At 45.4% G+C, this 26,485-nt stretch overlaps 2 protein-coding genes across 2 annotated transcripts; both read right to left on the reverse strand.

Annotated features, from left to right (window-relative positions):
- Window positions 1-983: 983 nt before the first annotated feature.
- On the reverse strand, window positions 984-3,928 carry LOC308660521 (cathepsin S-like; the record flags this gene model as incomplete). Its single annotated transcript, XM_081314915.1, has 4 exons — window positions 3,835-3,928; window positions 3,336-3,473; window positions 2,649-2,774; window positions 984-1,253 (listed from the first exon to the last, which is right to left on the reverse strand). The coding sequence occupies exons 2-4, from the start codon at window positions 3,462-3,464 to the stop codon at window positions 984-986; spliced, it is 525 nt and encodes a 174-aa protein (XP_081171041.1). The 5' UTR covers window positions 3,465-3,473; window positions 3,835-3,928.
- An 18,898-nt stretch (window positions 3,929-22,826) lies between these two features.
- On the reverse strand, window positions 22,827-25,880 carry LOC308660528 (uncharacterized protein; the record flags this gene model as incomplete). Its single annotated transcript, XM_081314930.1, has 4 exons — window positions 25,787-25,880; window positions 25,288-25,425; window positions 24,601-24,726; window positions 22,827-23,171 (listed from the first exon to the last, which is right to left on the reverse strand). Exons 2-4 carry the CDS (start codon window positions 25,414-25,416, stop codon window positions 22,827-22,829), a joined length of 600 nt encoding a protein of 199 aa, XP_081171056.1. The 5' UTR covers window positions 25,417-25,425; window positions 25,787-25,880.
- Window positions 25,881-26,485: the final 605 nt, after the last annotated feature.

Below are 26,485 nucleotides of genomic sequence, written 5' to 3' on the forward strand. Positions count from 1 at the left end.
GAATTCTGGGAGTTGGAGTCCACTAGTTGCCAAGTTTGGAGTCCTCATGATCTAGATGGGGAATTCTGGCAGTTGGAGACCAAAAGATTCAAATTAGCCCAAGTTTGGAGACCAACCCCCCCCCCCCATGGTGGGATTCAAATACCTGAACGACCAGTTCTCATCTTTGATGCAGGCTGGCGAATTCTGGGAAATGCAGTCGACAAGCCTTACAGCTGCTATGTTTGAAGACTCCTGATGTAGATGGCTGGCTAGGCATTCTGGGATTTGTTGTCCACAGGTCTTAAAGTTGCTGAGTTTGGAGACCTCTGCTATAGAGTCTTCCAGAACTTCATTTATAGGGTATGAAGATTTGCTGTGACCTTACATTTTCCATTAAACCCAACATCTACAAGGTTCAGGGATCTAACTGTGAGGCGGATCTAGGAGTCCTGGTGGACAACCACTTAAAAATGAGGTGGGAAAAGGTCATCTTCAACTTACAACCTCGACTGAGCCCAAATTTCTGTCGGTAAGCGAGACAGACATTAAGTGAGTTTTGCCCCATCTTATGACCTTCATTGAGGACAGGAAGGCCTGGAGGAACGTGACGGTCGGAAACGACTTCACAACTAACAACGACAAAGGGCCTTCATTGCCAGAGCTCTCAGTGAATCACTGCAGGTGTTAACTTAGTAACACGGTTGTTAAGTGAATCTGGCTTCCCCACTGACTTTACTTGTCAGAAGGAAGCACCGTGTGGTCAGCCAACCCAGAGACTTGCTGCGATCACTGGCAGCTCAATAGACAAAAAACTTCTTTCTTAAAGCAGTCTCCATTTTGTTTATTCCCGGCTTGGACTGGACCCTGATGAAGATTTTTCTTTCAACAGAATGTTATACCTTTAAACGCTTACATGCTTTTTAACAGCCTAGAAGCCTTCAACATTCTGAATTCCCTCAGGAAACGTGCCGGCATTTATACTACCGTGGTGCCCATTCAACTCACAACACATCGTAAAGCAATTCAAGTGCCAGGCTAGATAGCATTGCATAAAAGGATTTATTGGTTTTAGCATATATGGATAGACTGTATGTATTTCTGGCTCTCCAGAAGCTCTCGGTGCCGCAGTTAGCTTTTTTTTTGGTCCTGCTTCTCAAATGGTCCACTTGGCTGGTTACGCAATGGGGTAGGAAGCGCTGTTGCTGATGCCGCATTGATTGGATCCTTGTTCCAAGAGCATGTATCCATTGTCCCCCCAATGGCGAGACCAACTGCGGAGGGAAGCATGCAAGAGATTCATTTCAAAACCATGTAGGGCAGGGCCTGTTGGGAACCGGGCCACGCAAGCGGCAGGTGAGCACATGAAAAATTTATGTGCGCATGCGCGGGAACTAGGTTGCACGTGCGAAACCATTCCCCACCTTGCTGCTTCTGCTGCTGGTTCATGGGGCTAGAAAGGTTGAGGACTGCTGGAATAGGGAATCATGCTGGCTGTGGAATTCTGGGAGTTGTAGTCCATGGAATGGAATGGAAAGGAAAGGAAAGGAAAGGAAAGGAAAGGAAAGGAAAGGAAAGGAAAGGAAAGGAAAGGAAAGGAAAGGAAAGGAAAGGAAAGGAAAGGAAAGGAAAGGAAAGGGATGGGATGGAATGGAATGGAATGGAATGGAAAGGAAAGGAAAGGAAAGGAATAGAATAGAATAGAATAGAATAGAATAGAATAGAATAGAATAGAATAGAATAGAATAGAATAGAATAGAATAGAATAGAATAGAATAGAATAGAATAGAATAGAATAGAATAGAATAGAATAGAATAGAATAGAATAGAATGGAATAGAATAGAGTTGGAAGGGACCTTGGAGGTCATCTAGTCCAACCCCTTGCTCAGGTAGGAAACCCTATACCACTTCAGACAAATGGCTGTCCAGTCTCTTCTTAAAAACTTCCAGGATTGGAGCATTCACCACTTCTGTTGTTCCACTGGTTAATTGTTCTCACTGTCAGGAAGTTTCTCCTTAGTTCTAGGTTGCTTCTCTCCTTGGTTAGTTTCCATCTGTTGCTTCTTGTCCTGCCTTCGGGCGCTTTGGAGAATAGCTTGACCCCCTCTTCTTTGGGGCAGCCCCTGAGATACTGGAAGACTGCTATCCTGTCCCCCCTGGTCCTTCTCTTCCTTAAACTAGACAGAAGGTATATAGATAAGTAGGTAGATAGGTAGGTAGGTAGGTGGATAGATAGATAGATAGATAGATAGATAGATAGATAGATAGATAGATAGATAGATAGATAGATAGATAGATAGATAGATAGATAGATAGATAGATAGATAGATAGATAGATAGATAGATAACTAGGTAGGAAGGTAGATAGGTAGGTAGGTAAGTCAGAAGGTATATAGATAAGTAGGTAGGTAGGTAGGTAGATTGATAGATGGATAGATAGATAGATAGGTAGATGGATGGATGGATGGATAGATAGATAGATAGATAGATAGATAGATAGATAGATGATAGATAGATAGATAGATAGATAGATAGATAGATAGATAGATAGATAGATAGACAGACAGACAGACAGACAGACAGACAGACAGACAGACAGACAGACAGACAGGAAAGTAGGTAGGTAGGTAGACAGAGAGAGAGACAGACAGATAATTTCCAGGCTTACCGAATCGCCAAAGTGGTTCATGCCAAGCCAGTAGGTGTGTCTCCCCAGGTCAGCCTGCTTGTTATGCTCGTCAATCATCCTCAGATTGTCCTCCCACACGGCTCTGCGGAAGGATTCCTCCTCCTGCTGGGAAGCCAAAAACCGGCAAGATCCCTTAGTCCCCTCTGCCGAAAGAAGTGGCACCTGCCAGATCCAGAAGTGACCTCCTTCCTCTTGCACAAAAGGTTTCTCAGACTAGAACTCAGTCGCCCAGCAATCGGCCAGACAAATCCCTCCCATCTTTCATTTGGTGTGCATTTTAGTATTTTTCCTGAGAAAAAATTGTCTGAAGACAGATAAGAGAAAGTCGCTTCCTAAACGTGGCTGTTTTCAGCTGAAATCAAGGTGTAGAAATGGAACACTTGAACAGGTTAGAATTATTGAATTAAAACATAAACATCTCATCTGAAGCACCAGAATGAAGGAGAAACTTCCTGACGGTTAGAACAATTAAGCAATGGAACGACTTGCCACCAGAAGTTGTGAGCGCTCCGTCACTGGAGGTCTTTAAGAAGAGACTGGACGGCCAATTTGTCTGAAATGGTATAAGGTCTCCTGCCTGAGCAGGGGGCTGGACTAGAAGACCTCCAGTGTCCCTTCCAGCTCTATTCGGATCGATTGATTTGTGTTCGAGTGGAGCAAACTCACCAGGGCGTATTCTTTACCGTGAGTGGCCTTCCAATCTCTCCATGTCCCTTCCAGGCTGGGATCCGAAGCTGTGGACAAGGCCCTCACGAAGACCAGCCAGATCAGAGCCGTCACCGAGACGGACAGCATTGCCTTTCTCTAGGAGAAGGAAGAGAAGAGAATTGAAGAACTTCAGGCAGCAGGTTCAACGCAGTAGCTTGCTAGGAGTTACAACCCAGTTACATCTGGTTGTCTACAGGTTCCAACCCCTGATTTACAGTGCTAAAAAAAAAAAAAGATAAAAATTAATCAATTGCTGTTAATTAAATGCACAGATCAAACGAGGACGTGAAGTTGAAAGCAGGGGGTCTTCAAACGCGGCCCTTTCATGACTTGTGGACTTCAACTTCCAGAATTCCTCAGCCTGGCGTGCTTGGCTGAGGAATTCTGGGAGTTGAAGTCCACAAGTCATCAAAGGGCCGCGTTTGAAGACCCCCTGCTTTAAAGTAAGGAACCTCACCTCAAGCAGGTTTTTTTTAACCGAAGACCAAGAGGCAATTGTTGAGCAAAAACTGCTAATGTAAGCTAATATAAATCTGCCAATTCCCGCTGCCTGTAATTGACATTTATAAGGAAATAACGTATCTCTAGAGATCTTTGGAAAGCAATGGGGTGGGTTTTTTTTGTCCATTTCAGTAAGATAATATTCTATAAAGCAAAATAGCTGCTCCTCTGATTGGTATCTCCTATTTCTGGAAAACTCACCGGCTTTCTGTGGTTGCAACCGTTTTCGTGTCCCATGAAGATAAAAACTCACCGGCTTTCTGTGGTTGCAACCGTTTTCGTGTCCCATGAAGATAAATTTCTTGCTTGATTTCTATCTAGCTTCTCTGCCTATCTTGCTCCTTCCAAGAAAGACCTTCTTCTCCACCCTGCTTCTTCTCCCGGCACGAGATTCAAAGACAACTGCAGTTATTACTAATTGTGTGTGTGTGTGTGGGGGGGGGGAATATGTGAATTGTGGGTCCATCTTTATTTGTGCAAACGCCACACTGACTCCTGCAACCTCTAGAACTGTTCATTAATGCTCATGCCAAAATGGTTATAATTTGATATTTATTTCACAGAGGTGGCTTCTACATGCAAGTTTCAGCAGGCCTAAGATAGGTAGTCCCTGGCTTAAGGCCAGAGTTGAGCCCAACAGTGAGGTTCCTAAGTGAGAAATTTGTTCAGTGAGTTTCCCCCCCCCCCATTTTACCATCTTTGCTAAGAGAATCCCTGCAGTTGCTAAATGAGTAACATGGTTGTTAAGCGAATCTGGTTTCCTCCCATTGACTTTGCTTGTCAGAAGATCGCAAAAGGGGAATCATGTGCCCCCCCGGGACACTGCGCCCCGTCGTAAATATGAACCAGTTGCCAATCACATGAATTTTGATCATGTGACACCCCGGCCCCAGGACACGGCAACCACCATAAATGTGAGCCAGATGTCAAGCATCCAAATGTAAATCATGTGCCCGTGGGGAGGCTGAAACGGTCATAAGTGTGAAAAACGGTCATAACTGGCTTCTTTCAGTGCTGTTGCAACTTTGGACGGTCACTGTTGTAAGTTGAGGATTAACTGCGAAGGTTTGGCAAAAAAAACACCTCTGAACTGTCATCCATTCTTGAATTTTATTTTCATGAAAAGGTGCTTTTTGATCCAGACTTTTGTCTAATAGATTTTATTTTTTTATTTTATTTTATTTTTTATTACATTTATATCCCGCCCTTCTCCGAAGACTCAGGGCGGCTTACAAGCTTAGCAGTAGCCTTCATTCTATGTATATGCCTGCTTATTAGGGCTTTCACACACACACCAAGCGGCATTATTACAAAGTCAGCTTAATTGCCCCCAACAATCTGGGTCCTCATTTTACCTACCTGGGAAGGATGGAAGGCTGAGTCGACCTTGAGCCTGGTAGGACTCAAACCTGCACTAATTGCAGGCAGCTGGTGTTACTTTAGGAGGCATTAGCCCACTGCTCCACCAAGGCTCACCAAGATTTTGAACTTAGTTGGATGGCAAAATATATCTGCATCCAGTTTTGGTCACCACCATGTGAAAAAGATGTTGAGGCTCCAGAAAGAGTGCAGAGAAGAGCAACAAAGATGATCGGGGGACTGGAGGCTAAAACATAGAGGGAACGGTTGCTGGAACTGGGAATGTCTAATGAAGAGAAGGACCAGGGGGGGACATGATAGCCATGTGCCAATATTTGAGGGTCTGCCCCAAAGAAGAGGCAGTCAAGCTGTTCTCCAAAGCAGCTGAAGGCAAGACAAGAAGCAAGGGATGGAAACTAATCAAGGAGAGAAGCAACCTGGAATTAAGGAGGAATTTCCTGACAGTCAGAACAATTAACCAGTGGAACAACCTGTCTCCAGAAGCTCTGAATGCTCCAACATTGGAAGCTTTTAAGAAGAGACCATTTGTTTGAAATGGTGTAGGGTTTCCTGCCTGAGCAGTGGGGCTGGACTAGAAGACCTCTAAGGTCCCTTCCAACTCCGTGAGTTTTAATATTCTAAAATCCGGAGACATTTCCTTTTTGGCTTAGCTTAGACTGGAGGATAAAACGAACGGTTGCATGAACCGGATGTGTCTAGTTTAACAAAGAGAAGAACTAGGGGTGACGTGATAGCAGCCTTTCAATATTTGAGGGGCCGTCACAAAGAAGAGGGGGGGGGTTGTCAACCTGTTCTCCAAAGCATCTGAGGGCAGGACAAGGAGTAACGGATGTAAACTGATTAAAAAGAGAAGAGAACCAAACTAGAAGCAAGAAGAAATCTCTCGTCTCTCAGTGAGAACAATCCACCAGTAGAAGGCCTTGCCCCCAGTGCTTATGGATGCTCCATCTCTGGAGGTTTGTAAGAAGAGATTGGAGAGCCGTTTGTCTGGCTCGGTAGAGGATCTCCTGCTTGAGCAAGGGGTTGGGCTAGATGACCTCCAAGGTCCCTTTCAAATGTGTTGTACCGTGACCGCTCCTCTAAGCTTTTGATTCCTGTATTTTTTGCTGTCAGTATGTATACTTTAAAAGGGACGCGGTGGCTCAGTGGGTTAAGACGCTGAGCTTGTCGATCAGAAGGTCGGCAGTTTGGCGGGTCGAATCCCGAGTGCCGCGTAGCAGAGCGAGCGCCTGTTACTCGTCCCAGCTTCTGCCAACCTAGCAGTTCGAAAGCACGTAAAAATGCAAGTAGAAAAATAGGGACCACTACGGTGGGAAGGTAACAGCGTTCCGTGCGCCTTTGGCATCTAGTCATGCCGGCCACATGACCACGGAGACATCCTCGGACAAACGCTGGCTCTTCGGCTTTGAAACGGAGATGAGCACCGGCCCCTAGAGTCGGAAACGACTAGCACGCACGTGCGGGGGAACCTTTACCTTTACCTTATGTATATGTCAGGACCCACCTCAATCCACATCTTAGGAAATAAGAACTCTTGGATGCAAGTTTAGTCCAAAAAGGAAAATGTTTACTAGGATGGAATCGATTGTGGGAATACAAGATGGAATCTAACAAAGTTACATTTCAATCCTATATAAAACATTCCCATTTCAGCCCCTCCCCTCATCCATTTGGTCAGGCTCTCATCAGTTGCTAGGTGTCAAGTCCTTCCATGGGAAAGGGAACTCTCCTTGGTTTTATGGTTATTGCTTTCCTTTTCAGTTGTAAATGAAGATACAATCCAGACCTGTCTGTCCCCCTCCCTCCCCCAGTTAAAACATCTCCTGTTGTTTGAAAATCGCTTTAGTAACCATCCTCTCCCCCCCCCCCCCTCGGAGAGATGGCAGAATCCCTAGAAATAGCACGTTGTTCTACCTATACAATTATGAAATGTGATATAAATGGATTCTGACATTCGGCTCTCCTTTCAGAAAAAAGATGAGTCCATCTGTGGGGAAAGAAAACATATAAATGTTAGCCTGGTTTGTTTGGATATTCTGTATGAAACCTCTTAAGCAACTTAGGTGCTTTAACATGGAGTTTGTTAACCCACTCATTTTCTGAGGAGGGGAGGTGTTTCCATGCCACTAAATATTGTATCGTTCCATGGTGTTTTCTGGAATCTAAGATTTCTTTCACTTCAAAATGTTGTTCTCCTTCCACCATGATGGGGGGGTGGTGGTGGTGGGATTTTTGCTCGTAGTGGTGATTGTTGTTCTCTCTTTAATAGACTGCAGTGGAAGGTTGGGTGTATTCGTCTAAGATTTTTGGGTAGTTCTAATTCAACTGTTACTGGGTTTATGATTCTTTTAATTGGAAAGGGTCCAATATATTTTGGTCCTAGTTTTTTACAGGGTTGGAGTGATTTCAGGTATTTTGTGGATAAATATACCATCTCTCCTACCCTAAATGGTGTGGGATCGGTTCTTTTTTTGTCTGCCTGTGTCTTGTATGCTTTTCTGGCATCTTCCAACGCTTTCCTAACGATTGGCCATGTATTTTGTAATTGAGCAATCCATTCCTTCAGATCAGGGATAACCGGTTCTTTTGGGGTTAGTTCTGGTATTGGGTTGAAACTCTGGCCTGTAGCTACTTGAAAAGGAGTGTAACCTGTGCTTGAGTGGACTGCATTATTATATGCTACTTCTGCAAAAGGCAGTAGGTCCGTCCAGTCGGACTGCTGAAAATTAATATAGCATCTCAGATATTGTTCAAGTATATTATTAAGTCTTTCAGAAGCTCCGTCTGTCTGAGGATGGTGACTAGATGACAGTCCTTGGGTGGTTCCTAAGAGGGATAAAAATTCTTTCCAAAATGCAGACGTAAATTGCACCCCTCTGTCAGATATGATGCGTTGTGGTACCCCGTGCAATCTGTAAATATGCTGTACAAAAAGTTTTGCTAATGCTTTTGCAGTCGGGATTTTTTGGCAAGGTATGAAATGTACTTGCTTAGAGAACAGATCTGTGACAGTCCAGACTACGGTGTTTCCATTACTTTCTGGCAGTTCTACGATAAAATCCATGGCTATGTCTTTCCATGGGGCTGAGGGGTTTGCCACCGGTTGTAACAGACCTGGCGGTTTCCCTTGCAGTCTTTTGGCCATCGCGCAAATTTGACAGATACCCACATAGCTTTCTATGTCCTTTTTCATAGATGGCCACCAAAATTGCCTTTTAGTTAAGTGTAAGGTTTTTACAAAGCCAAAGTGTCCTGCTGATTTTGTATCATGGCACAGTTGCATGAAATTGATTCTCTGTGTGGCAGGTATATATAGCTTCTCCCCCACCCACGGCAGTCCATCTTTAATTGTGCACACATGTCTATTTTTCTGGAACCATTCATCACTTTCCAAAGATTTCCTGAATTCTATTCCAGTTTGGCTATCTACCTTCGGCTTCATTTTTTCTTGTGCCCTGGTGGTGACTGGTGCTGCCAGTTGTTGTTCCGGTACAAGTGGTTTAAAGTCAGTAACTCTTGTGCTGTTATATTGGGGCATGCGGGATAATGCATCTGCAAGGAAGTTCTTTCCCCCCGGTAAGTGTTTGAGAGTGAAATTGAATCGGTGAAAATGTTGGGACCAGCGGGCTTGCTTAGGAGTGAGCTTCCTGGGCGTTTTTAGTGCTTCCCAATTTTTGTGGTCTGTCCAGACCTGGAAAGGTATTTTATTTCCTTGTAAAAATTGGCGCCATGTTAGTAATGCCCACCTCAATGAGACCCTCGGAGAGATGGCAGAATCCCCAGAAATAGCACGTTGTTCTACCTATACAATTATGAAATGTGATATAAATGGATTCTGACAGTATACTTTGAAGAGATCTGCTTATTGGCTTTGAGATCAATAATATCCTAGCCACATTATCACAGCAACAAAAATCCTTGGAAAAGGAAGGTTGTCAATCGTATATTAAACTGAAAGTCAGTAAACTGGTCACACCAAATTCATGGTTCCTAGAAGCTGTGGCATGCTGGGGCCATGGCAGAAACGGCTGCAATTACGTGTTGTTTTTCCCCCCTGCTAAACAAGGGACACTGTGCTTACAGCCTTGAAGGACTCTTGCTGAAAAATCACTGACAATACTTAATTTTGGGATACATTAGTCCAAAGAAGACTTGAGGGACTTTTTAGAAGATGCTCAGGAAGAATTTCTTTGCTTAGAAAAGGAAAAAAAAAATATTTATATACTACATAACATTGTTAGGCACCAGACCTGCCATCTTTCTAGTTTTATTCCTTCAACTATTTTTTCTCTCTTTTATGGCTGAACAGCAAACAGCTTCTTCAACGTGAGACTTAAGGAAAGAAAGGGAGGAATCAGCTGGTGTCTATTGGAAAATATTCCTTTTCTTTCGATAAGTTTTATCTAATGTTTTATCATTCTTTTTCAATAGTTGTATCGATCAGGTGGATTCTATTTTTCTCGAATAATGATGGATACAATTTTCCATGGCCTTTAATTTTTATTGACACGTTACTCCTCACATCAGCAGGCTTACTGAACATAAAAATAAAATAAAATAAACAGTACAGAGGACATCCCTCGCAATCATGGCGAACCTGCACTTTTATTTATTTATTTATTTATATTTATATTTATTTATTTATTTAGATTTATATGCCGCCCTTTCCCGAAGGACTCAGGGCGGTTTACAGGGTATTTAAAAGAGAACCAATGCAAAAGTTAAAACAAATTAAAAAAGATTAAATGAAACCCTGAGAAAAATAAAACCCAGTTAAAATTAAAAATTAAAAAATTCTCAGCCTGGGCCAGAGAGCTGTAAGTTGTGACAGTCATAAAGTGGGTCACTTGGGGGAGTTATTAAGCGAACACCGTAGTCGTTAAGCGAACACCACAGCAATTAGGCAACCCCATTCTTTGCTATGGGGCTTTTTTTTTGCTAGAAATGGGAAGGAAATCCCAGATTGTGCAAAAGCGTAAATTGGGGTCACGTGACTGTGAAGCGGTAGAAATGGCTGAAAATATCGTCCGGGTGCCAAGGCCCAAAATGCGGTCACGTGACCACAGAGGGTGGTGGTGGGGGACACTGGAACTTTGAAAGTAATATAATAATATAATAATAATATATATAAAGTTGGAAGGGACCTTGGAGGTCATCTAGTCCAACCCCCTGCTCAGGCAGGAAACCCTGTACCATTTCAGGCAAAGTGGGTCCTAGGAAGGTTTTTTGGGTGGGGGGATGTTCCATTGAAACCTCAAGCCGCCTTAAGGGCTCCTTGCACAGAATATTGGATTTCCTGTCACGGAAATCGCTGAGGAGTTGGTTACGTTTCTCCCTCCCCTTCATTTCAGGCAGTCCTGTTCTACGGACGACAAGAAAAGAGAAAAATGTCGTGTATTTTGTCGTGCTTGAACTTTGGTGGCCAGGGGAAAAAGGAGGGGGGTCTTCATCGAAAGAGAGAGAATGGTGGGACCTCCGCCGTGAGGTGAACCGAAAGGAAACAGTCAGGAAAACCACCGTAATTTATTTATTTATTTATTTATTTATTTATTTATTTATTTATTTATTTATTTATTTATTTATTTATTTATTTGTTTGTTTGTTTGTTTGTTTATTTATTTATTTATTTATTTATTTATTTATTTTATTTTATTTTATTTTATTTTTCTACCGCCCTTCTCCCGAAGGACTCAGGGCGGTGAACAGGGCAATACATATTAAAAAACAAAATACAAAAATTAAAAACGATTAAACAAAATACCCATAAATAAGTTAAAACACATTACATATTAAAACAGGTTAAAAACAAATTAATAAAACCCAACCCCATCCCATCAGACCAGGCCAGCTTGTTCAAAAAGGAAGGTTTTAATGAACATGAGTCTCCCTCAAGGGAGGGACTTAACAGAGCTTCCCTACCAAGGGGCAGTCTACCTTGGGAGATCTAGGCCTCTTGGCTGACAAGAAAAGTCTGATTCTTTGGCTTTCTGGAAAGAGCAGGAGGGTCCCTCAGCCCTGGAACTGGTCTAGAAGAGGATCCTGTGATTTGGGGCGCAGCGTCATTAAGGGGCGCAATATTTTGTTTTGGTGGAATCTCTTCCACGTGGTTGGATTTTTTTCTTTCTTCTCTGGATTGCTTATGAGAAATTACCTCTCAGTTTATTTATTTATTTATTTATTTGATTTATATACCACCCTTCTCCCGAAGGACTCAGGGCGGTGTACAGGGCAATAAAAATAAGAATACAGGATACAAGATTTAAAATTAAATGATTCTGTTTGAGCACCCCAGGAGAGAACCTCTCTCTCTTTTGCTTATCTAACAATAATTTGGCAGTGGGAAAAAGGTCTCTGCCCCTCAGCAGAAACAACGCGGGCAGCTGACCCTTGACAGAGGGACGTTGCCACACAAAAAAAGGAAAAAAAGGACCCCAAAGCAGAATGGCAACACAAAGGGAATCAAAATGGAGGCTGGCCAAGAGCTGCCTCAGCTAGCTTAGTGGAGCTTCCACATCAAGAGGCAGTCTACAGCCAAAGAGCCGTGCCCTCTGTGCCCAAAGATGGGAAAGGGGCAGATTTGGGGATTTGTGGGTCCCTTCCCAGAGACTTTGGGCTGGCCTCGGGGTGTGCAGAAAAGGCGGGGAGGGGGATCTGTGGGGGACCCCAGAGGAGGCCTGTCCTCTCCTGGAGGATTCCACCGGCTTGGTGATGTCATCCGGACAGTTCAACTGACGCTCATCTGCCTCAAAATGGCTCCCGGGCTGTAAGTGGGGCTGCTGGGCTCTGGGGAACCTTCCCCGTTTTCTGGCCACTTTCCCCGAGGATTGGGACACTCCGCAGAGGAGGGGGGGCAGCCACGAACGGAAGGGAAGCGCTGCCTGCGGGAGTGGAAATCTCTCCGTTCTGGGGTGGGAGGCCAAAGCTCTCCAAGGGAAAAGCGGAAAGTCCGGTCGCCTGGTGGAAAAAGGAAAAAGGAATCAGAGGGATGGTGGGAAGGAGGCTTTCATTGCGTTCCTTTTTTTCCCTCTCTCTTCTAGGCGTTTCTTCTTCTTCTTCTTCCCCTTTTTCTTCCCCAAAAAGACGGCAAAGGTCTCCCCGATGCCTCCAGCCCGCAATGTCACCCCAAAGCCTAAAAGGCAAAAGGTGACCTTCACTATCACCATAAAAATGGTGAAGAGAGAGCCATATAGTAAGTGGAGACTTTGGGTCGGGCTCCTCCGGGCCCACTCAGCACCCCCCCTCTGCAGCTCCTGCTGGGGTACCTGGGAGCGTCTCTCATGGACGCCCAAAGGGAGCTGGATTTCCAAATGGCCCCCGCAGAGAGAGCAGGAGTTGCCCGAGGCCTGGGTGAGAATCTCTCCCCGGCCAGGAGGATCCACCAGCTCCGTGAACCGGAAGGAGCTTCCGGATAGATGGAGTGGGGTCTCGAGGGGAAGAGCGGTGCAGAGGAGGCCCTGATTTGGGGGGGGGTCTTCATCTGGGGGAGGCCTAAAAGTTTGCTCAGCACCTTCCTCTCCCTTTCCCAGGGTGCCCCATGAAGAAGAGGAGGGAGAAGAGGAGGAGGGGGCAGCCCTTCTTCATCAGAACGGAGAAGGTAAGTAGCAACCTGGAAAGGCCAAACTGTGGACCCCCCCCCTCATATAGTCCCCCTCTTGGGGAAAAAGGGCAGGGGACCCTTTCGATCCACTGGGTGGTGGATCGGGGGATCCCTGGACCAGGTGCGAATCCTCGTCTCGGTGGGCCAAAGGGAAGGCGGGGGGGTTTGACTCTGCAAGACCCTTTGGCCACAGCAAGCTGGAGCTCTCTCTTCTGTGTCTCTCTTCCAGCTGCCTCATCCCCAGATCCTCAACCTGGAGAAAGAGGAAGAGGATGACCATATAAACGAAGGTAAGTTTCTTACTGATAAAGTAATCGATGGAGATCCTTGTGGCGGGTCATTGTGTCGATAGGCATAGGCTTCCCTTCCTTCTTCCCTTCATTCGTCTCACTTCCCCTCTCCCCCATGCAGGAGACCTCATTTTAGAGGACATATAGCTTCCTCCCCACCACCTTCTCCACCGTCCCCCAAAGCGCCTGAAGGCCGGAGGAGAAGCAACGGACGGGAACCGATCAAGGAGAGAAGCAACCCGGAACTGAGGAGGAATTTCCTGACAGTGAGAATTATTAACCAGTGGAACTACCTGCCTTCAGAGGTTGTGGCTGCTCCAACACTGGAGGTCTTTAACAGGAGACTGGACAGCCACTTGTCTGAAATGGGATAGGGTTTCCTGCCTGACCAGGGGGTTGGACTAGATGACCTCCAAGGTCCCTTCCTCTATTATTATCATTATCATTATTATTATTATTATTATTATTATTATTATTATTATTATTATTATTATTATTATTATTATTATTATTATTATCATTATCATTATTATCATTATTATCATTATTATCATTATTATCATTATTATTATCATTACTATAGCGTGGATTTAAAGGACTTCCACTCGGACCCAAGAAAAGTCCCTGTGTTTCTAACGCCATCCGTTAATGAGGTTAGCCAAGATGGCGGCAGCGTTGGAAGCAGAATCAGATCCACGGGGAAAGAAGTAACCAAACCCAGTGGGAAGGTACTAGGAGAGAAGAAGGGGGAAGGGAGGAAAAAGAAGCAGAAAGCTAGATAGGGAAGAGAGAAAGGATAAAGGAAAAGGGGAAATTGGGGCCAGGAGGAAAAGGCCAGCAAGCCGGAGCGCAGTGAAGGAATGGCTGCAGGTGGAGTCTGAGGCAGCCGGCAGCAGAGAAGGAGGGGGCCAGCTCAGGAGCTCAGCTAAGCAGATCAATGCTGGGAAGGAAAAAGAAAGAGCAGCGAGCTGGCAGCTGAATAGCAGACCAGGAGGGAGACTGTGGGAAGCAAAGAACCGCCAAGATCGCACGTTTTAAGGGTTGGCCATCTGACTCTTCCCTCTGCAAGAGGAATTAACGGTTCAAAGGGATGCTCTGCACGAAACACCATCCAGGCTGAGGGAGGCCCAGCTGCACCCGGGAGGATGAGCCAAGAGACCGGAGGCCCGTGGAAGAGGAACCGGAGCGCCCCAACCCCATCCAACAGAGTGGCCATGCAGGATCATAAAGGGGAGGACGTGGGAGGACCTGAAAGGCCCGGCTGGCCAGCGACCCAGCCCGGCCCAACGAAGCAGAGACTAGTATGGCAAACCGGGCAATGCATTATGCCGGCAGCTTCAGCGGTGGAGAGGAGGCAGCCGGGGGCAGTGCAGAGCAAACAACAAACTCATGGAACAGGTGACATACTGTTGTGGTATGCAGCAGATGTTCCATGTATGTTCTTATGCCCAAAGAACATACAAACTACACATGCATTAGATCTGAACTACTACAAGGAAAAGTAAGGAACTTAGAGGCAACCCCAGCCAAACCCCAACGTACGAAAAAAAGCTCTACCAAAACCCAACCAAACAATGAACAAATAACTGACCCTATTGATAAACCCCTGCAGGAAGACAAATGGAGGTGTGCCACACAAAGAAGGAAACACAACACTGAAAGAAAGAAGCAGCGCACAACTAACAATCCCCTTCTGCTCAATCCAACCCATTAAAACTGAGCAATCGATGTCGCCCCTTAGATGGAAACGCTCAGACCCACAACCTGCCCTTCAAAGAAAACATGCAGACACCTAGCAAAGAAACAAGTTCAAATATCCCTAAAAAACTCACTTCAAATGTCCCTAATAATATCACATCCACAAACACACCTGAGATAAACAGAAAAGCGCCCCAGACTGCAGCCCCCCCAAAAGGAAGGCGAGTTTTGTTAATAGGAGATTCTACCCTCAAAGGAACAGAAAGATCCGTCTGCAGACCAGACACACAATCCAGGGTTTGTATGTTGTCTCCCTGGAGCAAAAATCAAAGATGTGGCTGAGAACCTACCCAAAATAACACAGATCCTTTCCTCTTCCTCCACATTGGGACGAGTGACACAGCAAAGCACCTGAGTACGATAGTGAGAAATTATAAACAACTAGCAATAAAGGAGAGTGCAAAACTTGGGTTGAAACTTAACATTAAGAAAACCAAGATCATGGCATCTGGCCCTCTCAATTCCTGGCAAATAGATGGGGAAGAAATGGAGGTAGTGACAGATTTTATTTTCCTGGGCTCCAAGATCACTGCAGATGGGGACTGTAGCCAAGAAATTAAAAGACGCTTGCTCCTCGGGAGGAAAGCCATGGCAAATCTAGATAGCACACTAAAAAGCAGAGACATCACCCTGTCAACAAAAGTGCGTATAGTCAAGGCTATGGTCTTCCCAGTTGCAATGTATGGCAGTGAAAGCTGGACCGTAAGAAAGGCTGAGCGCCAAAGAATTGAGGCCTTTGAACTATGGTGCTGGAGAAGACTCCTGCGAGTCCCTTGGACTGCAAGGCGATCAAACCGGTCAGTCCTAGAGGAGATCAATCCTGACTGCTCTTTAGAAGGCCAGATCCTGAAGTTGAAACTCAGATACTTTGGCCACCTAATGAGAAGGAATGACTCACTGGAGAAGAGCCTAATGCTGGGAAAGATCGAGGGCAATAGAAGAAGGGGACGACAGAGAATGAAGTGGCTGGATGGAGTCACTGAAGCAGTAGGCGTGAGCTTAAAGGGACTCCAGAAGATGGTAGACAGGAAGGCCTGGAGGAACGTTGTCCATGGGGTCGCGATGGGTTGGACACGACTTCACAGCTAACAACAACAACAATAACATAACAAGTCTAAGGAAAAGAAGAAATAGGGGAGACATGATAGCATCTGAGGGGCTGCCACAAAGCAGAGGGGGCCAGGTTGTTCACCAAAGCACCAGATGGAATGACGATAAACAACCGTTGGAAACTGACCAAAGAGAGAAGCAACTTGGAACTAAGGAGAATTTTCCTGACAGTGAAGATAATTAACCAGCTTGCCACCAGAAATTGTGGGTGCTCCATCACTGGAGATTTTAAAGAAGAGGCTGGACATTCACCTGTCTGAGACGATATAGGTTCTCCTGATTGAGCAGGGGGCTGGACTAGAAGACCTCCAAGGTCCCTTTCCAGCTCTATTCTATTCTATTCTTTAAAAACCACTGCAAAAAAACAAACTAGAAACAAACATTAAAATAAGCAAGAAAACAGTAAGAGAACACCCATCCGACCTTGACGAATATAAATCGCCGGGACCCGACAGATTACATCCCAGAGTTCTGAAGGAGCTGGCAGATCTTATTTAAGAACCATTGCACCATATCTTTCTCCCGAAGCACTGGGGAAGTACCAGAGGATTGGAAAATGGCTGATGTGGTCCCCATCTTCAAGAAAGGGGGGAAAAACGGACCCAGGAAACTACAGACCAATCAGTTTAACATCAATACCTGGGAAGTTCCTAGAAAAGATAATCAAAACACAGATTTGCAAACATCTAGTAGCAAATGGGGTGAGACCTGGCTTAAAAGCAGTAACTGTGAGAGGGACCTTGGAGTCCCAGTGGATGATAACTTTTACTATTAGCCAGCAGTGTGCAGCAGCTGCCAAAAAAGCTAACAAAATCCTGGGTTGTATAAACAGAGGCATAGAATCAAGTTCACGAGAAGTACTATCACCACTTTATGAAGCCATAGTAAGACCACACCTGGAATACTGCAGCCAATTTTGGTCACCGTATCACAAAAAAGATGTTGAGAGTTTGGAAAAAGTTCAGAGAAGAGCAACTAAGATGATCAGGGCCTTGGAGACTAAGAATGGCTGCAGGACTTGGGTTGGGCTACTCTAAAGACAAGAAGAAACAGGGGAGACATGATAGCAGTGTTCCAGTCATTGAGGGGCTGCCCCAAAGAAGAGGGGGTCACGTTATTCTCGAAAGCAGCAGAGGGCAGGACAAGAAACAATGGTTGGAAATTGATCAAGGAGAGAAGCAACCTGGAAATAACGAGAAACTTATCAACAGTGAGGAGAATTAACGAGTGGAACAGCTTGCCACCAGAAGTTGTGGGCGCTTTATCACTGGTGTTTTTTAAGAAGAAGGTGGACAGTCACTTGTCTGAGATGGTATAGGTCCTCCTGCTTGACCGGGGGCTGGACTAGAAGACCTCTAAGGTCCCGTCCATCTCTATCCGATTCTACTAGTAATTATTACACATAATGGTTGCATTTGCTCTGTTCTACTCTTCTGACCTTCAAATACGGCCTGTTGGGACAGCAGTGAATGTGGCACCTGGTTTCTCCGACTGTTGCCGTCTGGGGCATCTCTCCCCAGGCTGGAAGAAGGGTTAAAGACCGTGCGAATCCACGGACTCCACTGATGGGTGGCCTAGGAGATTTGATGGGTCACTGTCAAATCTTCCAGCCAGCGTTTTCTTCCATCTATGGGTCAGTTGCATCTCCCCAGTTACATGCTCCCCATTTAAGGCAAATACAAGATAAAGAAGACAGAGGTTCAGCTAAAAGGACTCTATTGACAGAATCTTGCATGTCTGAAAGTAGAAACTTCTCACTGTTGATTTAACTACAGATCTAATATGGCGGCTGCTTCCTCAGTCTCTTTCTCTGACTGTTACGTAGACGGGCGACTCCTCCTGCTCCTGTCTGACACCTCCCATTGCCCCCAGATTGTTGGGGGGCAATTAAGCTGACTTTGTAATAATGCCGCTGGGGTGTGTGTGAAAGCCCTAATAAGCAGGCATATACATAGAATGAAGGCTACTGCTAAGCTCGTAAGCCGCCCTGAGTCTTCGGAGAAGGGCGGGATATAAATGGAATTAAAATAAAAAATAAAAAAATAATTTAGAAGAAAAGATGAAAAAGTGGAGGAGAAAGGGGGGGGGAAGAAAAGCATTGTGTTCCAACTTCTTTTGGAGTAGTACAATGATATATTGACCTACAATCTTGATTTTTCGTTTCAAATAATAATAATAGTAGTAGTAGTAAAATGATGATGATGATGATGATGATGATGATGATGATAATAATAATAATAATAATAATAATAATAATAATAATAATAATAATAATAATAATAATAATAATAATAATACCTTGATGTGGTTGCGGGGATTGCGTACTCTGAGGAAGGTGAGAGCTATGCCAGAGGCTCAACTATACTGGGCCGGTCTCATCAGAGGAGTGAAAAAGTGTCTCTCCCATAAAAAATACGGAGAGACGTAAATTGCGCAAAGCCACACCAGCTCGGATGTCGCCCAGGTTAACAAGGTCCACCCTAGATATTGGAGTTCCTGGATATCTGGTGAAAAATGGGCCAGAGCAGGGATCTCCAACCCCCGGTCCGTGGACAGACCCAGTCCGCGGCCTGCCAGCAACCGGTCCGCACAAACAAACAAAGCCCCATCGGAGGGATGCAGGCAGCAGAGAAAACCACGCACTCTCCGGTCTGCGGAAAAACCTCTCTCCACGGATCTTGTCCCTGGTGTCCCAAAGGTTGGGGGCCTCTGGGCTACAGGACTGTTGGCTGAACAACCAGGGCCAGCAGCTGCAGAACCACTGGAAGAAAAGGTGGATAATCAAGTGCCTAGAAATAACAGGAGTCAGTAGAAACAGCAGAAAATGTGTGCAAAGATCGATGGCAGAATGGAAGACACAGTTGCAGGTCGATGGTGAGAGACTGGGAGAGGTTAATATCAAGAGAGAAATATTTTATTTATTTATTTATTTATTTAGTTATATTTATATACCGCCCTATTCCCTGAGGACTCAGGGCGGTTTACAGGGAATTAAAAATCCAAAATACAAAAATTAAGAACCAAATTAAAAATATTAAATTAACCCTGTAGTCAGTTAAAAAGAACCCCAAATTTTAATATTTCACCTGCCACATAGCATCCTGGACTTAACAATTGTCGATAAGAAAGACGAAAATGTCTGGATAGTGGACGTGGCAGTGCCTGGAGACGGCAGAATAGACGAGAAAGAACGGGAGAAGATCACAAAATACAAAGACCTACAAATAGCAATAGAACGACTGTGGCAAAGGCAAGCAAGGGTGGCACCAGCAGTCATAGGCTCCTTGGATGCACCACTTGGACACCATTGGCACTGGCAAATTCGCCATTAGTCAATTGCAAATGGCGGCCTTACTGGGAACAGCTTCCATCCTGCGACGATATCTGTAACACCACCAAACATCCACATCTGCCCATCTGTTCTGACTCGGCTCCTGAACGCAACAATAAATCTCCAACATGCTTTTTGTTCAGGAACGCCAGCAGTTTCACCCAGCCGGATGTTAAAGTCTTTAGCTGCCTCCAAAATATTCAGAGTTAATCTCCGTCTCTCACTACGCTTGCAACCAAAATCCTTCAGGCAAGTTGGCTCTCTTCCAATAAAAGATGCACAGTCCCGCTCAGAAAGCGCTCTGACTCCCAGCGCCACAGGATCCGAGGAAACTCCGGCAAGTTTCCTAAAGAAGAGTCAGGAGTTCCAACTAAAACTGGCTGACTGGCAGAGAGACGGATAGTTGTCTGTCACGCGTATTTCTCTCCTTCCCCTGCCTTTTATCCACAGCCGAGGGTGGGACTCTGTTGACAGCGGTGGCTCTTCCGCCCCAAAGACTGGCCCATAGCCTCTCGCCCTTCTCCTCTCCTCAGCCTCCGTGGCGCCCGCACATCATCACTGGCCCCGTGTGATCCTCCGCTCCTGAATCACTTGCCTCCAGGCATGGAGGTCTCAGCCTTATCCTCTGGGGCTGGCAGATGGACCAGGCTCCCCGTCTGTCCCTGGCTGCGACAGATGCATTCCTTCTTCTCCATCAGAGCTTTCAGATGGCCCTGACGCTGGGACCGGCCCCCACTCCTGTCCTTCCTCCTCTGAGTCGGCCGTGGAGTCCTCTGGTGGCCGACAGGTGATGATCCATAATAATAATAATAGAGTTGGAAGGGACCTTGGAGGTTTTCTAGTCCAGGGCTTTTCAACCTGTGGTACGCCTACCATTGGTGGTACCTCGGCACCTGGCAGGTGGTACGCTTACGATGGGTTGACAAGCAGTGTAAAAAAACCGTATTTTTTTAAAAAGGTAAAAGTGTAGCGTGGGGATGAGCTGAAGCGGTGGCAATTGAGCACAGGCCTGTGGGAGAGTCAGCTGGAGCTGAGGTGTTCCCGGGGCTCTGCCGAGCACGCGGGATCCGCACCAGGCTCCAGCTGACTGGCACTTCCCGAGGCTGTGTACAACCTGGAGAAAGGAGTCAGTTGCAGCTACACCGAAGACAAAAGGAGGAGGATGGGGAGAGAGGAGAGGAGGCAGGGCAGCACCTGCTGGAAACTCCTCCACCCCTCCCACCCCACTCAGCTACCTCCTTCGAAGCCTTCCGGATGCCAATGGCCCTGCCAGCATAGGTCTGCCTGCTTCATCCTGCAAAGCGCAGCTCACCCGGCGCATCTCTGTGGCGTCAAACAAGCCATGCCACCCGCTAGGCGACTGGTGGGACTCAAATATTGGCATATCCCAAAGTGGATCAATCTGAACAGGTTGAAAAACCCTGTTCTAGTTCAACCTCGTTCTCAGGCAGGAAACCTTATACCATTTCAGACAAATGGCTGTCCAGTCTCTTCTTAAAACCCTCCAGTGTTGGAGCACTCAGAACTTCTGGAGTCAGGTTGTTCCACTGGTTAGTTGTTCTAACTGTCAGGAAGTTTCTCCTTAGTTCTAGGTTGCTTCTCTCCTTGACTAGTTTCCATCCGTTGCTTCTTGTCCTGCCTTCACGTGCTTTGGAGAATTGGTTGACCCTCCTCTTCCTTCCGTAAACCCCATATCGCCCCTGGTCCTTCCCCAACTGCATTTTGTTCCTTACGTTTGTTATACATGGTTGTTTTTCTTATTGTTGTTATCGTTGTTATATTTGTTATATTTGTTAGAGAAATAGGATTTGTTATATATATTTGTTATCTATGTTTGTTATAGTTATTTGAGAAATAGGATTTGTTATATATGTTATATTTGTTATATACGTTTGTTATAGTTGTTTGAGAAATAGGATTTGTTATATATGTTTGTTATATTTGTGTGTTCTGTTCTCTTGTTAATATTGAAATAAAAATGTTTGAAATATTTCTCTCGCCCCTCTTTTGTCACAGAGCACACAACCTTTTCACATCTTGGTCCTCTTGGCATTTGTGGTGAAAAAATGTGCAGGTGCCCCTTTTGGAGTGTTACTAGGGGGTGGAAACCAACCCAACGTCTTTTCCCCAGAAAGTGTCTTCCACGGATCACCTATTTCCACCGTCACCACAGCGGAGAAAGGACTCGTGTCCTCCAGTTGTGGGTCTGTTATGCAACCCAGCCTGAAGCAGGGGCAATCTCTGCCTCAAGGGAAGAGGCCCCAGACAGCCTCCATTCGGAGATCAATGGTGTCTCCTCTGAAGAAACGGCTTCTTTCGCAGGCCGGGCCTTGTGAGAAGGCCGTGGATGCTCCGTCTGGCGTTGGGCTCGTCTAGGGGGGGGGCTCTGCCATTCCCAAGCCGGTATTTGGGGAAAGTTACCCTGGATTTGGCCAAAATCATCATTTCATTGTGTAGAGCAGGGGTGTCCATGCTTGGGAACTTTAAGACTTGGGGACTGGCGAATTCTGGGAGTTGCAGTTGAGAAGCCTTAAAGTTGCCAACTTTGAAGGGCCCCCCAACCTCCATGGGGAATTCTGGGAGTTGGAGTCCACTAGTTGCCAAGTTTGGAGTCCTCATGATCTAGATGGGGAATTCTGGCAGTTGGAGACCAAAAGATTCAAATTAGCCCAAGTTTGGAGACCAACCCCCCCCCCCCCATGGTGGGATTCAAATACCTGAACGACCAGTTCTCATCTTTGATGCAGGCTGGCGAATTCTGGGAAATGCAGTCGACAAGCCTTACAGCTGCTATGTTTGAAGACTCCTGATGTAGATGGCTGGCTAGGCATTCTGGGATTTGTTGTCCACAGGTCTTAAAGTTGCTGAGTTTGGAGACCTCTGCTATAGAGTCTTCCAGAACTTCATTTATAGGGTATGAAGATTTGCTGTGACCTTACATTTTCCATTAAACCCAACATCTACAAGGTTCAGGGATCTAACTGTGAGGCGGATCTAGGAGTCCTGGTGGACAACCACTTAAAAATGAGGTGGGAAAAGGTCATCTTCAACTTACAACCTCGACTGAGCCCAAATTTCTGTCGGTAAGCGAGACAGACATTAAGTGAGTTTTGCCCCATCTTATGACCTTCATTGAGGACAGGAAGGCCTGGAGGAACGTGACGGTCGGAAACGACTTCACAACTAACAACGACAAAGGGCCTTCATTGCCAGAGCTCTCAGTGAATCACTGCAGGTGTTAACTTAGTAACACGGTTGTTAAGTGAATCTGGCTTCCCCACTGACTTTACTTGTCAGAAGGAAGCACCGTGTGGTCAGCCAACCCAGAGACTTGCTGCGATCACTGGCAGCTCAATAGACAAAAAACTTCTTTCTTAAAGCAGTCTCCATTTTGTTTATTCCCGGCTTGGACTGGACCCTGATGAAGATTTTTCTTTCAACAGAATGTTATACCTTTAAACGCTTACATGCTTTTTAACAGCCTAGAAGCCTTCAACATTCTGAATTCCCTCAGGAAACGTGCCGGCATTTATACTACCGTGGTGCCCATTCAACTCACAACACATCGTAAAGCAATTCAAGTGCCAGGCTAGATAGCATTGCATAAAAGGATTTATTGGTTTTAGCATATATGGATAGACTGTATGTATTTCTGGCTCTCCAGAAGCTCTCACTGCCGCAGTTAGTGTTTTTTTTTTGGTCCTGCTTCTCAAATGGTCCACTTGGCTGGTTACGCAATGGGGTAGGAAGTGCTGTTGCTGATGCCGCATTGATTGGATCCTTGTTCCAAGAGCATGTATCCATTGTCCCCCCAATGGCGAGACCAACTGTGGAGAGAAGCATGCAAGAGATTTATTTCAAAACCATGTAGGGCAGGGCCTGTTGGGAACCGGGCCACGCAAGCGGCAGGTGAGCACATGAAAAATTTATGTGCGCATGCGCGGGAACTAGGTTGCACGTGCGAAACCATTCCCCACCTTGCTGCTTCTGCTGCTGGTTCATGGGGCTAGAAAGGTTGAGGACTGCTGGAATAGGGAATCATGCTGGCTGTGGAATTCTGGGAGTTGTAGTCCATGTGTCTTCAAGTGGCCAAGACTGAGACACTCTGGAATGGAATGGAATGGAATGGAATGGAATGGAAAGGAAAGGAAAGGAAAGGAAAGGAAAGGAAAGGAAAGGAAAGGAAAGGAAAGGAAAGGAAAGGAAAGGAAAGGAAAGGGATGGGATGGAATGGAATGGAATGGAATGGAATGGAATGGAAAGGAAAGGAAAGGAATGGAATAGAATAGAATAGAATAGAATAGAATAGAATAGAATAGAATAGAATAGAATAGAATGGAATGGAATGGAATGGAATGGAATGGAATGGAATGGAATAGAATAGAATAGAATAGAATAGAATAGAATAGAATAGAATAGAATAGAATAGAATAGAATAGAATAGAATAGAATAGAATAGAATAGAATAGAATAGAATAGAGTTAGAAGGGACCTTGGAGGTCATCTAGTCCAACCCCTTGCTCAGGTAGGAAACCCTATACCACTTCAGACAAATGGCTGTCCAGTCTCTTCTTAAAAACTTCCAGGATTGGAGCATTCACCACTTCTGTTGTTCCACTGGTTAATTGTTCTCACTGTCAGGAAGTTTCTCCTTAGTTCTAGGTTGCTTCTCTCCTTGGTTAGTTTCCATCTGTTGCTTCTTGTCCTGCCTTCGGGCGCTTTGGAGAATAGCTTGACCCCCTCTTCTTTGGGGCAGCCCCTGAGATACTGGAAGACTGCTATCCTGTCCCCCCTGGTCCTTCTCTTCCTTAAACTAGACAGAAGTTATATAGATAAGTAGGTAGGTAGGTAGGTAGGTAGGTAGGTAGGTGGATAGATAGATAGATAGATAGATAGATAGATAGATAGATAGATAGATAGATAGATAGATAGATAGATAGATAGATAACTAGGTAGGTAGGTAGATAGGTAGGTAGGTAAGTCAGAAGGTATATAGATAAGTAGGTACGTAGGTAGGTAGATTGATAGATGGATAGATAGATAGATAGGTAGATGGATGGATGGATAGATAGATAGATAGATAGATAGATAGATAGATAGATGATAGATAGATAGATAGATAGATAGATAGATAGATAGATAGATAGATAGATAGACAGACAGACAGACAGACAGACAGACAGACAGACAGACAGACAGGAAAGTAGGTAGGTAGGTAGACAGAGAGAGAGACAGACAGATAATTTCCAGGCTTACCGAATCGCCAAAGTGGTTCATGCCAAGCCAGTAGGTGTGTCTCCCCAGGTCAGCCTGCTTGTTATGCTCGTCAATCATCCTCAGATTGTCCTCCCACACGGCTCTGCGGAAGGATTCCTCCTCCTGCTGGGAAGCCAAAAACCGGCAAGATCCCTTAGTCCCCTCTGCCGAAAGAAGTGGCACCTGCCAGATCCAGAAGTGACCTCCTTCCTCTTGCACAAAAGGTTTCTCAGACTAGAACTCAGTCGCCCAGCAATCGGCCAGACAAATCCCTCCCATCTTTCATTTGGTGTGCATTTTAGTATTTTTCCTGAGAAAAAATTGTCTGAAGACAGATAAGAGAAAGTCGCTTCCTAAACGTGGCTGTTTTCAGCTGAAATCAAGGTGTAGAAATGGAACACTTGAACAGGTTAGAATTATTGAATTAAAACATAAACATCTCATCTGAAGCACCAGAATGAAGGAGAAACTACCTGACGGTTAGAACAATTAAGCAATGGAACGACTTGCCACCAGAAGTTGTGAGCGCTCCGTCACTGGAGGTCTTTAAGAAGAGACTGGACGGCCAATTTGTCTGAAATGGTATAAGGTCTCCTGCCTGAGCAGGGGGCTGGACTAGAAGACCTCCAGTGTCCCTTCCAGCTCTATTCGGATCGATTGATTTGTGTTCGAGTGGAGCAAACTCACCAGGGCGTATTCTTTACCGTGAGTGGCCTTCCAATCTCTCCATGTCCCTTCCAGGCTGGGATCCGAAGCTGTGGACAAGGCCCTCACGAAGACCAGCCAGATCAGAGCCGTCACCGAGACGGACAGCATTGCCTTTCTCTAGGAGAAGGAAGAGAAGAGAATTGAAGAACTTCAGGCAGCAGGTTCAACGCAGTAGCTTGCTAGGAGTTACAACCCAGTTACATCTGGTTGTCTACAGGTTCCAACCCCTGATTTACAGTGCTAAAAAAAAAAAAAGATTAAAATTATTCAATTGCTGTTAATTAAATGCACAGATCAAACGAGGACGTGAAGTTGAAAGCAGGGGGTCTTCAAACGCGGCCCTTTCATGACTTGTGGACTTCAACTTCCAGAATTCCTCAGCCTGGCGTGCCTGGCTGAGGAATTCTGGGAGTTGAAGTCCACAAGTCATCAAAGGGCCGCGTTTGAAGACCCCCTGCTTTAAAGTAAGGAACCTCACCTCAAGCAGGTTTTTTTTAACCGAAGACCAAGAGGCAATTGTTGAGCAAAAACTGCTAATGTAAGCTAATATAAATCTGCCAATTCCCGCTGCCTGTAATTGACATTTATAAGGAAATAACGTATCTCTAGAGATCTTTGGAAAGCAATGGGGTGGGTTTTTTTTGTCCATTTCAGTAAGATAATATTCTATAAAGCAAAATAGCTGCTCCTCTGATTGGTATCTCCTATTTCTGGAAAACACACCGGCTTTCTGTGGTTGCAACCATTTTCGTGTCCCATGAAGATAAATTTCTTGCTTGATTTCTATCTAGCTTCTCTGCCTATCTTGCTCCTTCCAAGAAAGACCTTCTTCTCCACCCTGCTTCTTCCCCCGGCACGAGATTCAAAGACAACTGCAGTTATTACTAATTGTGTGTGTGTGTGTGTGTGTGGGGAATATGTGAATTGTGGGTCCATCTTTATTTGTGCAAACGCCACACTGACTCCTGCAACCGCTAGAACTGTTCATTAATGCTCATGCCAAAACGGTTATAATTTGATATTTATTTCACAGAGGTGGCTTCTACATGCAAGTTTCAGCAGGCCTAACATAGGTAGTCCCTGGCTTAAGGCCAGAGTTGAGCCCAACAGTGAGGTTCCTAAGTGAGAAATTTGTTCAGTGAGTTTCCCCCCCCCCCATTTTACCATCTTTGCTAAG

This window comes from Vipera berus (assembly GCF_964194415.1).
Source record: "Vipera berus genome assembly, chromosome: 1".
Classification (NCBI taxonomy): domain Eukaryota; kingdom Metazoa; phylum Chordata; class Lepidosauria; order Squamata; family Viperidae; genus Vipera; species Vipera berus.